The following is a 13268-nucleotide window of genomic DNA, read 5'->3' as shown; positions in this document are numbered from 1 at the left end:
GATGTCATCCCTAAAAATATTGATCCATAAAAATCAGAATCAGAAGTAACTTTCAATTGCATTCCTTATCTTTGCTCAGCAGGGAAACTTCCCCTGTTTTTGTTATACTTTTAGCCAAATTTTAGTATGTTTAGAGATGCTTTTGCCATCACTGAGGCTTAGACAACTGATTTCTGCTCTTTGCAAAGTAGTTTTTCAATTGCAGGATTTATATTGTTCCAGTTTCAGAGCTTACCTGAATCATGGTGTTACCACTTGTCATTTGATGTGGAAAACTCTGAAGTTACAAAGGACAATATCACTTGCAAAATGTGTTATAGATATTGTGGAATATAGATCTATTCCAGAACTGGTGAAATTTTGTAAATCTAGTGAGAAAATTAAAATTCAGAAATGAAAATAAAGATATTATTGAGAATTCTAGACCTTGACTGATGAAGAAATATTTTAAATTTAATGTAGTTCCTTTATTTTATTATTTCCCTTGAGCAATCTTAAATAAGTGGAAGTACCTTTTAGAACTATGCTCCACATTCAAATAAATCTAATAAACAAAAGGTAAAGTTTGGAGATATGAGAGACAATGAAGATTTTTTTGAAGACTTTATTTATTCATGAAAGACACACAAAGAGAGGTAGAGACATAGAAGCAGGCTCCATGCAGGAAGCCCGATGTGCGATTCAATCCTGGGACTCCAGGATCAGGTCCTGAGCCAAAGGCAGATGCTCAACCGCTGAGCCACCTAGGCATCCTGAAAACAAGGATTTTTAATCAGATCACAGGGAGAGTTAGGGAACTTTGGCTTGGTGACCAAGTAGATTTGAGAAATGGGTGGTATCAGGACAAAAATGGGGATATTTAGGTTGCCTCATGGATAAATAGAGTGAATTCAATGATGACATCCTAAATTTGAGATAATAGAAGAACAGATAAGAGGAAACATTATGAGAGGTGTTGGGCAGATTGGTTGATAACCAAGTGTAATGTCAAAAGTAGGACAGTGTGGTAGAGTGAAAAGAGCATAAGGTCCACAGTCAGAGAACACACGGTTTATATATTGTCTCTACCACTAATTAATCATGCAAACTTGAACAGATTAAATGGCCTCTATTTTTATTTGTAAAATGTAGGTAGTATAGTGTAAAATATAGGTAGGGTTACAATAAGGATAAAATGAAACAGTTATATATGAACGGACTGACAACTAAATGTTCTGGTTAAGGTGTACATTTGGAGACATGACTGGAGAACTAAATGTCTCTTAAAAATATTTTAAGTTTTAGATAATATTTTCATTCTTTGGTGTTTCAAGTCTAATTTCTTAAGCAGAAAACAGACTATAGCTAATCTTGTGAATTAAAACTGCTAGGTAAAGGTAAATAGTGGACACTATGCAAATGCCATAATGAATGAACACAAAGTTAGGTCCTTTTAACATGAACAGAGTGGTAACTGGGTGGAGAGGAATTTGACTATAAGAAACATATCAAACTGGAAAGGAAGCATGCTATAGGGTAGGTCATAATTGGAAGCCAGACGACTTAGGTCATTTTCTTTTTACTCTGATTATTTGAGTGTTCTTGGACAAATCAGTTGGCCAATCTATGCCTCAGTTTCCTAATCTAAAGTGATTAGATAATTTATGTTTTAAGTTATGATATATTTATAATACTTTGATATAATAGGAAACTTATTGCTAGAGAATCCCAACATTGCCTTTGAATTTTTTCAGATTAAAATGTATCTGTTAATGTACTCCACTAAACACCTGCACCTTCTGATTAAGAGTAACTTTGCAGTTTGGCTCTATTTCATGATTTACTGCCTTGTCAGTATTTATATAAAGTATCCTCTTTTCCTTAATTCTACTCAGCTGTGAGAAAAAAGGTTTTTATGTTTCTTTGTTTTAAGGAATGAGAGCAAAATGGGGATGTCCCTGCCTTTATATGTGTATGTTAGATGCTCTCCATGGTCCTTATTTTAAAATGGTTCCAAGTTAATTTTCCTGGAGAACTAAGTTAGAAAATACCACAGAATTTTCCCTCCACCCTCACCCCAACCAACCTCAAGCTCCACATAGCAAAGCCAACCTACTGGTTGTCCCCAACTCTGTAAAAACAAACACAGAATCAGAGGACTAAAAGTAATTTTAGTAGTAATTTGGAGCAATGACTCTCCTCAGTCTTAAATCTCCTCTACTGGTGCCCTGCTAAGGGAGAATCTATCATCTCCTGAAAAGCCTCTTGTTATAGGATATTTACCACCTCCCAGGGTGCTTACTCCATTTGGGTAAGTTTAAATATTGTGTAGTTATTTTTTAAAGTTTAACTATTTTAGCACTGAGAGTATTTTCTATTTTCTAATGTCAGCGAAAGTAAAGTGGGAAACTTCTAAGTATCTGGAATTAACGGGGAACAATCTTTTCTTTTTAATGAGATACAGTAGTTAACTCTGGCTAATTTGGTTTACTAATTTAAAATATAGAATGTAATTACTCCTCATTTTCTGGTTGATGAAGATATTGTGTTTTATCTTTGAGCATCTTGTAGTGCCTCAGGGTCAATGTTATGCCTTTTAAAGATCAATGACTGGACTTCTATACTAGCATTGCAGGAGATCAGGATTTTGTGTTACCAACTCTGACATATTCATAAAGCAATTTTAACTAGTCAATCTAAATATCACTTTACTGAATTACTAGCAGCATCTAAAGCAACATGAATACTACAGAAATATATTCTGGTCATTTGATATTTCTGTATTTAGGAACTTACTTTTTGTTTTGTTTTGTTTTTATGTATCTTTGAACACAGCAGTGTATGGTCTGACACATCAGGGAATATTCAGATATAGAGCCCTTAGAACCAAACATTTGAGGTTTGTTTGTTTGTCTTTAAAGATTTTATTTATTTATGAGAGACAGAGAGAGAGAGAGGCAGTGACACAGGCAAAGAGAGAAGCAGGCTCCATGCAGGAAGCCCGATGTGGGACTCAATCCAGGGACTCCAGGATCACACCCAGAGTCAAAGGCAGATACTCAACCACTGAGCCACCTACACGTCCCCAAACATTTGAAGTTAATAGTATTTACTACTTGCATAGATGAATTAATGATGTTGACAGTACATCAGATCAGCACACGACAAAGATGGGATGGGACTTGGAGTTAAATGATCAAGCTTCATGACCTGGTTCATCTGCCCAGTCAGTGGAGTGCCCACCATGCACTGGTTTAGCAACTGAGTAACTATATAAATTTGAACAAGTCAATTTTTCTGAGCCTCAGTTTCATCACCTGTAAAATTGTACTTCATTCACTGGTTGTAAACACTCAGTGAGAATATGTATGTGAATTTGTCTAATTACAGCCTGCTAAATAAAAAGTTAATGCTGAATCTCAAGATTATTCTTTATCTGTATTTGTAAATATCGTGGTTACTGTAAATCACATCTTTAGAAGCCAAGCTATATTAAAAGTGATGGATTGCAAATTTCGTGTTGGATCCTCATTCTAACCCTGTTTTTTAAAAAAATAGTTTCCCTGTGATCCATCTTATTCATTTATTCCAAAAAGTCTTCAGCGTCTGCTACACAGCTAGACACTGTTCTAAACAATGGTAATACAGCCACGGACAAAACAGATAAACTTCTTGCTCCCAGGAATAAATTTAAAATAGAGGATATGGTAAGATATAAATAAAGAAGATAATTTCATATAGTGATGGTTGCTATGAAGGAAATAAATAGGATTATGTAGTAGAGAATGATGTAAAGGAATGTAATTTAATTAAGGAGGTCAGTTGAGGAAGGTTTTATAAAGTGCTGAGCTGAATGATGAGGAGAAGACAGCTGTGTGAGAACCCAGGGGAAGAGGGTTTCAGACAGAGGGAACAACAAATTCAAGGCCTTGAGGAAGAATGAGTGAAATACTGTGTTTGAGGAAGAGAGTAGGCCAGTGTAATGGGATGTAAAAAGGTGAAGTGTGGGAAGGGCAGTTAGCAAATACTACAGAGGTGATTTATATCAACTAGAAAACAAAGTAGCATTTCAGACCATATAGCTTTCCAGATTTGTAGCTTCTGCACAACTATTTGGATTATTAGACTCTATTTGACTCACAGCATTGTATAATAGTGGGAAAAATTAAGCTTTATTAGGAATATACTTAATGTTCAGCAAATTTTACATAAATTTTTTTTAGGGGAATGGCTTTATTTGAATGTTTTTATAATTTACAGTTGACCACCGTATCTAAATTTCAAAGGTTGTTTTTATTTGATGATAATAATGGGGAATGGTTACAGGTTATCAATTACATATGTTTCAGTTCACTTACGTAAGCAGAATTGACATGCAAACCATTGTGGGAAAGTAAGTGAAAAGTGAACATTTCTTGATTTCTGTGGCAATTTTTGATTCGCTGAAATTCTTATTTAATGTTTATGTTTGTGTTACAAAGAAAACTACATACTTAACATACACAGAATACATAGACTCCTACCTTTCATAAATCATTTTCAAGATCTGGTACTATCCAGATATTTTTTTTTATCATGGAAACTCTCTAGAAAAGTCATTTTTTTTTTTCTATTTGATCCTAATTGCCTATTTGCCTCTGGAGAGTTTGGAAATGAGGGCAGGCATTTTGCCATGATCTGCCTGCAGTCTATTTATTTTACTAAGCTAACAAGCTATGCAGATGTCATTCGTGCGCCTGCTGTCCTGGGTATATGGAGAATAGACAAGATGGAAGTCCATGTGGGCGGATTTCTTCAGTTATTTCCCTTGGAGCTAATCTTTCTAACAAGGCTATTCCTTATGAGTTGCTCCCAAGGCCCTTATAAACTATACAGACCTCAGTGTAGAAGGCCAGAGATGTGTCTCTTTTTTTTAGGGGGGAATGCAAGTTGTTTGTGATTAGTCTGCACAGAGTGTAGGCTACCTTCTACTGAAGAAGGCCTTTCAGATCTGTCTGTGTCTCACTCTTAGGTTGGTCCCAGAGAGGCAGAAACTGCCTCAGGATCTGAGATATGCTGAGATGGAAAGCACATGGCATTCTGGGTTGGAGTAACCTAGGTGCTGTGTCACCTAGGGAGAATCATCTAATATCAGTTTCTTCATTTATGAAGTATTACCTTTTTGAAGGGTATAGCGACCATCAGAGATAACATATATAAAGTATCTACCACTGTACTTCTGATAATAGCAACTTGATAAATATAAACATAATAATAAACATAATCAATATAAATATTTGTATTTGCAAATGTCTCCAGATATATACACCAATCTATTTCTTTCTTAAATATATAAATATATGTTATATAGATTCTTTTAAAATACATATATATATACTTATCAATGATAGCTATATGTACATATGGTTCTCAAGTAGATAAAGGATGTGTATCATAGGTTAAAAAAAAAAAACTTTTATCAAGAAAAATAAATGGCGGGATGCCTGTATGGCTTAGCAGTTGAGTGTCTGCCTTTGGCTCAGGTCCTGATCCCGGAATCCGGGATTGAGTCCTGCATCGGGCTTCTTGCAGGGAGCCTGCTTCTCCCTCTGCCTATGGCCTATGTCTCTGCCTCTCTCTCTCGTGTCTCTCATTAATAAATAAAATCTTAAAAAAAAAAAGAAAAAGAAATGGCATAGCTGAAGCTGTGATGGTTCTTTCATTCCCCAAATATTTATTTTGTACCTCTTAAGGGTATCATGCTAGGTGGCAGAGAATTGCATTATATCTGTCCTCAAGGGGCTTAGATTCTAGGAGAGTAAGCACAGGATGTATTTCACTGTTAGAGTTTTTTTTTCCCCTGTTGGGGAAAAAAAACAAAATGAAGTAATGCATATAAATGGTTAAGATACAGGTTTAGTGTGAATAATTTATAAAAGTAATTTTCTGATATCAAACCTCCAATGGTAGACCTTACTAAGAATCAATATGTTCCTGGATTGTATCATTAACCTTAAGGAATATCAAATCAAGTAAAGCAATTTTCAGGCTGTGGCTTTATATCCTGCCAAACACTTCTTGTGAAATCACAGGCCCAATTGAGCTCTGTGTCTGTAAAAAAAGATGCTTCAAGCTGATGCCTTGTTAATTTTAAAAATAAAAAGAATGTTTCCCTTGAGACAAAGGAGTGGATTATCTTCTATCATCTTTAAATCTGAGGAAAATCAATGGAGAGCAAGGTAAACACAGAATAGAAAGCTTCATCCTAAATGGAACTACACTTCAAAATATTAGCTTTTATCTAAACATAAAAATGTTATCCAATTAATTACACGTGGTAAACAACACCTAATAATTATAGAACATGTACATTCCACATGCTTTTACAGCACATTTGTACTCACTTAACATTATATGAATGATGCTCTTTTTTTTCCCAGAAGAGACTGCATGTTGTTTGTAAAATGCCTGCTCTAAAGTGCTTTTATTTAATGGAAACCCATTGGATGTGTTCATATGAACTAATTGCATAAAGATGAACAATATTATTGATTCACTTCTTTTTCAGATACAAAGTATGCATAACATTCTTCTTTCTCACAACTTCTAGCTAGTCCAATGGGTTCTTTTCAACTCAGTACAAGGTTCCTCTCTGTAAAGCTTTCCCTGGCTACTCTCTTCTGGATTAATTGTCTCTGGGTTGTGATTCTCAAACACCTCAAGTGCTTGCTGTACCGTACTAGTTGATTTCATTTATAGGCAGCGATTTGGCTAGCTTTTACTCATCCTTTGTCCCTACATAAGTACATTGTCAAGCACATTTGTTGAATTAATGGGATACTGGAGTAGGCAAAGGGAATTTAGAGTCAAAACTCCCATTAAGGAGCTCATGGTCTAGTAAGTGATACAAACATTAATCTAAAAATCATGTTGCAAGCCCTCAAAAAACATGTGCTGGATGCATAACTTAGGAAATGTATGTGGTGTGCCAGAGCTATGCTAGATGAGTAGCTTTCATTCTGTAGGTCTTTACAGTTTGTGGAGTGTTTCATTTGTGATTAGCCAGGTCAAAAGGTAGTCAGGTTCCCTCTGTCAGCTTGTCCATATCTTAGCTTTCTCTACTCTGGGAAAATGGATGTAGTTCCATTGTAAAACGGGCACCTTGTAAAAGATCCATCTTGCTCTGCTACATGATTTGCTTCCTTTCTCGAATTCCTGACTCTCTGTGTTCTGATCATGACCAACAAAACTCTGGACGTGCAATAAATTACTGGATATTGGTTCTGGGGAAGTCATTTAAACTTTCAAGGTAGTGAGAATGTCACAACTTTCGGGCTTTATCAACTTTAAAGTCCTATAGGAACACAGAGCCTAATGATTTTGAAGATGAATATGGCAGTCAGTCAATCAATTGCATGTTAAATGCCATGTTTGTGTCATGGAAACACTAATACCTGAGAATACTCAAGGACATGAGCATTATTATACAGGTTATGCATACTTGGAGATAAGTGTAGGAAGTAATGAACTAAATTATTATTATGGTGTAATAAAAGAAGTAGGTAGTCAAAGTGATGTTTTTTTTTAACCTTTTGATATTACTGAGCCATAAAATAGTCACCTAATTGAATGGACCAGAATAGGGTTTTTACTTGTGTTGTTTAACTTGAAAATTATCTGACGTTCATTATACCAGTAGGATAACAGTTTTATATCTATAAACAATTTTTGAACTACTTTTTTTCTTTTCTCCTCTGAACCCATAACTGATTTGCTATGCATTTTTAAGTTTTCTTAAAAAGCTTTAGAAAAGTGCTCTCATTTTTGGTAGAATAATGGCATGTCAGTTTCTGAGACACTCCTCTATTTAGCAATCAAGAGGATATCAAGGTTAGAACCTGAATAATTCATGAAAGGTGGAGGAACTTTGCATGTTCATCCTGTTTTTAAATTGTTTATTATAGAAAAAAATTTTTTATAAAAAAGGAGGGGGGTGGGTGTGGTAGATGGGGGGTGGTTCTACCGGTATCTTAAAAAGGTAATCACAATGTGTATAGGTCCCTAGACACTTCTTACTCCTCTCAGTGATTCCGTTGACTATGTGATTTCTTCCTAGGAGGCAAAAAGAGGCATTGATTTTCCATTTTTATTGGTCAGGTAGTGCTTTTCATTCTTTCATTCATTCTCTAATTCCACTCCCCCCGCCGCCCCCGTCTCTCTGCGCCCTTATTTCTTTCTGTCTGTTCCAGTCTGTCTTTGCCTATGTGTCTAATAGGATGAAGGAAAAGTATATTATTATTCAGAGTGATGCTTGTCAAGCATCTCAAAGGCAGTCTGTGTAGCAGTTTTGCTGGAAGATAGGGAGGGATTTGAGGGTAGGGGGAAGGTTAATCATTTGGCTGTTAAAATGCTGCAGAAGGGAACACAAAGCTCTGCCCACATAATAAGTGTCCGCAGGCAGCCAGTGAGGAAGGAAAAGTTTGGGTAAGAACGCATTTTTTGTCTCTCAGAATGTGGAACTTTTGTAAACACTTTGGAACGTCCTCTCACCCCAATTTTATAATATACTTATTTCTTTAAATATTTAGGTTGTGTATTCACATACGTCATTGACCACACAAATAGGTACAGAAATAAAATAAGAAATTTAATGCTTTCTAAGTTAAACCTCCAAATCCACAGTTTTTAATGTCCCTGGCCCGATTTTCCTTTTCCAGCTGTTAGTCATTTGTAAGAAGCTGCCCTTGTAATTGCAAGTGAGTTGGGATGTGATGTATTCAGCACTGCATGCACCGTAGCTTTTCAGTCATATCTTTCGAGTCATTTAGACTCCCGGGAATCATGTTCATAATAAATAGCTTTTTATTATCCAAAGCCGCTGTTCTGGCAGCAAAACGACAGCCCTTTGATAGATGGGCCGGGTAGTTTTTTGTGTTGTGCTTACTCAGAGTTGTTAGCAGGAAAGACGAAGGCAGCAAAGGGGGGACTTTGGCAAAGCAGCTCTTATGGGTATACTGAAGCAGCAGATCAGAATTCAGAAACAAGAACGAGAGCTGAAATGTGATTCTCTGGTGCTCCGTGTAACCCTCCTCTTCACGATACAACTGTGCGGGGCACTCTCAGGAGCCTTGTTCGGATCACCGAATCCACTAAAGGACCATGCAGCCGCGGAGCCCAGCAAGCCACCGGGAAGTTTTGCCGGAGCTGATTTCTAGGGGATTTTCCGGTGCCTAGGAGAATCCTGCTTGCTTTGAGCTGTATGGAGGAGGGTTCCAGTTTCCCATGAGGGGCCCCCTTGGGAAAGCCGTCTGTGCAGAATCCAAGCTCTGCTTCTCTCTGTGTGCTATTTATCAAAAGGCTTTTCTCACCTTTGCTGATTTGCTGGTGTGATTTCCATGTACTGAGTCCTGTGTAGGGATCCAGGATGGATTGCCTGTGCATTGTCACCACAAAGGTAGGATAGGAAACAGGGCTGTTGTGTGCAGCATTTTTCTATTATTATTCTGGTCCTGTAATTAAACAGCTCTGGTAGGTGCTGCCAGTTCATGAGATAAAATGATTAGTATAATGTACTTTGCTGGGCATTTTGTTCCCCATGAGGGTCTGAGGGTCCTATCCTTATTTGATTTCAACTTCTTACAGTGATATTGTGTGTTTGTGCAAATGAAAGGAGAATTTGCCTGTTTTTTTAATGGAAGGATTTGCTTTTGCCTCTATTTATACCTCAATATTAAAATATCTATAGTAGTAGTATAGCTTACACATCATTTTAACATATCAGGGTAGTCTTTCTGAGTGCAATAATTAGCTTTTCATTTAAAAACCATGTCTTCTATGCTTGAAGAAGCCAATCAGCTTTACTGTGGCTTGACATATTGTTTCTGATTGGTGAATTCTGACATTCTGCATTTTAGTGTTTTTTTTTAAGGGAAAAAAATCTGTAGGCCCTGATTGCAAACAAACAAAACAAACAAACAAACAAACACAATATTTAATGTTGAACTGATTCTATTTTGATTAGAAGCAAATGAAATAATTGCATTATCAGAAATAGAAATAAAAGTGGGATGGAATAAAATCAATAGGCATTCCTTTTATGGGTTTATAGAAAAGAGCTAAAAATTTTAAAAGTATTTTATTTTATTCTGTCTCAGTTCAAAATGAGGTATTTAAATTTCACAAACACTGGTTATTTAAATAGAAATTACTATTATTTTTAGAAAAAACTAATTAAAACACACTTTTTCATTAGCTTCTTTTTCATTTTGCATGTAGACACACCATGGGTTAGTTTGAGCTATATCTTTTAGTATCTCACATTGATTAGACACCCATTAAACTTGACAAAATCAATATCTTAGTGCATAAGAGTCATTAAATGTAGATTTCCCACTGTGATCTCCTTTCACCACTAAAGAAAAGATTATTTAATTTTGAAGCCACAAGCCAAGTTCTTCATAGTATGACCTTAAATATTGTACTTTTCCAGATTATATTTCAGAAGCTCTATATGGATCTCTTCCCATATGGCCTAGTATCACATGGCAGCTTCATTGATGTTAATGGATTTGAAGCCTAAAAACTTCTGGTTGCGTTAGTTGACCAGGCCTCAACATTACATTAATATTTTATTTTACTTTTAAAAGTTGCCAACCATCTCATTTAGTTTTTCTAGTTAACTCAGTAAAAATAAACTAAAACAATTTTTTTAAAAAAGCTGAGTGGGAAATTGTATTTTCATATGTAATCTAGGAAAAGAAATAGTCTCTTAAACATGTTGTACTTTTACAGAGGTATTGCACTCAGTGTTACTTTCCTTGAGTGAATACTGTCAGGTCTGACTTACATGTGTTTCATAATCATCCCCAAGTAATAATAATTACAAGTACTGTGAAACATAATTAGTACTTTAAAATAAGTTATAAAAATTATTAATTACAACCCCAAACTATAATCTGTTGCACTGAACAATTTAAATCAACATTGAAATTGAAGTTTTCTCAATTTGGAAAACATGATCTAATTATGGAAACATGTCATGTGCTTTATATTCTTTTAACAAAACATTAATGACCACAGATACAAATGAAAAATATTATTCTGTTTTAAATGCTATATTGGGCATAAATTCCAATATTTTGATTTATCAAATAAATTACATAATTCAATAGGACAAACACCCGTGTGAGAATTTATGAATTTTCTGAATTATATTCATGAATATTTTCAGACTTATATTCTGAATATTCATATTCATGATATATATATGTATCATCTTCATATGTGCCACCCTATATTACAAACTATGTAACATAGTTACAACAAAGTCATATTATGATGGTGGTAAATAGTGCATGATTGATTTAAAAGCTCACATGAGTGAGGAGGCTTCCTGGCCAGCTTCAGATCCCAAGTCCTACCCACCCTACCTACCACCATTGGTGCTCTTTCTTTTTCCAAAAAAAGCCCTGGCCTTGCACTTGGGATGTCCTTGCCCCACTTTCCTGGGACTCTTTGATAGGAAACTTGCCAACAACTTGGAAATTTTAATTCTATTTTAGTTCAACTCCCATCTCTTTCTTCTCCAGCAATGAGTCTACCTCCTAGCTGCTCTGGCTGAGATACTTTCTTCAAGTCTTGCTTTACAGCAACTCTGTGTGAGACTGGAACTCATAACTATCCTGGTCTGTCCTGGGCTCCACCTCATCTATGGCACATCTCAATATCACCCTTGTCAACGTTTTCACTGGCAGGGGCACATAAATACTTCCCCTGGTTTTCTTTCCTTCCTGTGCTGGCATGAATGATACTTACTGTCCCCTTGGACTCACTTCCTTCTATTACACACAGAGTAGAAGTAAATTCCTCCTCATGTCTCTGCTCCACATTCCTAAGAATGGATGTTAGATGATTAATGAGAGATTATGACAAATCAAGACAAAGCACTGTATGATGGCATATAAAAAGATCTATTAGAATACCAGAGAAGTGTTTTTATTTTTAGCTTTTCTGCATATAAAAAAGAAGTGATTGTGGTGCGTTTCATAGTATCTAACCCACCTGATAAAAATAATCCTATCCTAGATCTCACCCATAAGATTCAGGTTGCTCACTGTCTTAATTAGTCTGGTCAGACTGGTTTGCCCTCAGGTTTGGGGTAAAATCTTTTAGGCCAGGAAATAATCAGAGCAACCAAAAACAGAGTTTCTGCCACAGGGATCCCAGGGTCTTTTCAGATGTTCAGAAAACTCACTTTCAAAGAAGATTGAGTCATCTCTTTTATTTGACTGTTTCTGTCCAGTTTCAGTTTCAACTCTTTTGTCACAGATGTCACTCCTGACAAAGAGAAGTAACATGACTTAGTGTGAAAAGTAGAACTCTAGAGCAAGGCATGGATTTAAATTGTAGCTCTGACAATTCCTAACTTAGGATTCACTAAGCTGTTTAACCTGATCTCTCTCAGCCTTGATTTCCTCATCTGTTGGAAGGATGTTATGATCTGTGCGAGAGCGATGTTGTGGTAAAGTGTAGAAAGTACCTAGCACAATTCCTGGCGTATGGGAAAAATTCAGTATAGGACAATTTATTGAGCTGTTCACAATTTATATCTTTAATCTCTCCCTCTGGTTGTGGTCACTAAGGAAAATGAGGTCATCTCAATAATACTGATTAAACACTACTCACTAATTAATATATTTTATAGAGCAGGCATTTCTTAAATATGTTTTGAATGATTGTAAGACCATATTTCCAATAATTTTAATAACCAAAATATAAGGAAGATAATGTTAGACTATGTTAAGTCAGAGACATTCTATTAGTGATTGGCCAATAGGACAACAGTTCTATGTAGCAAACAATATTCTCGGTTAAATTTAATAAAGTGCAAGCAGTAAGTCGAATTTTTGTTGTGTAGGGATCCTTTTTTTTTGTGTGTGTGTGTAGGGATCCTTAAGTATAATATGTAATAGTATTTTGAATTGGTACAAGAACAGAAGAAAGGTGCGACTGTGTAAAATCAAAGTAAATCTGCACTTTGCGACTTTGTACACCAAGAGGCATCTGGGTATCCATGTCCTTGCCTGTAAAATAAGTGTTTTTAGTTGTATTTTTGAGGTTCTTCCTTTTCTATCTCTAACCAATATTATTCTAAAGTATATTATCTCTGCAGACAAAATTATTTATGCACACTAAGTATCTTAAAAAGTATTAGTGGGTAAGACATACATTGATATCACTTCCCATGTTCATTAACCAGCCTTCTAGATATTAAAAAAAAAAAAGTTTAAAAAATCTCCAAAGACTGCTAT

General features: G+C 35.7%; 1 protein-coding gene across 15 annotated transcripts in view; it reads left to right on the top strand.

Moving 5' to 3' along the window:
* Positions 1 to 13268, top strand: part of DLG2 (discs large MAGUK scaffold protein 2) — a 1979996-nt gene that overhangs the window by 436206 nt on the left and 1530522 nt on the right. The window contains exon 1 of one of the 15 annotated variants that reach the window (XM_077867268.1): positions 8899 to 9412. The exons of 13 other annotated variants lie outside the window; for them this stretch is intronic. In XM_077867268.1, the coding sequence (XP_077723394.1) occupies positions 9383 to 9412 (30 nt within the window). In that variant the 5' untranslated portion in view covers positions 8899 to 9382. Of the gene's footprint in view, positions 1 to 8898; positions 9413 to 13268 lie in introns of those variants that run through there. One more of the 15 variants, XM_077867265.1, reaches the window with a different exon arrangement.

This window comes from Canis aureus, chromosome 23 (assembly GCF_053574225.1).
Source record: "Canis aureus isolate CA01 chromosome 23, VMU_Caureus_v.1.0, whole genome shotgun sequence".
Taxonomy (NCBI): Eukaryota; Metazoa; Chordata; class Mammalia; order Carnivora; family Canidae; genus Canis; species Canis aureus.
Note: the sequence above shows the minus strand (reverse complement) of the source record. Positions and strands in the feature narration are given on the sequence as shown.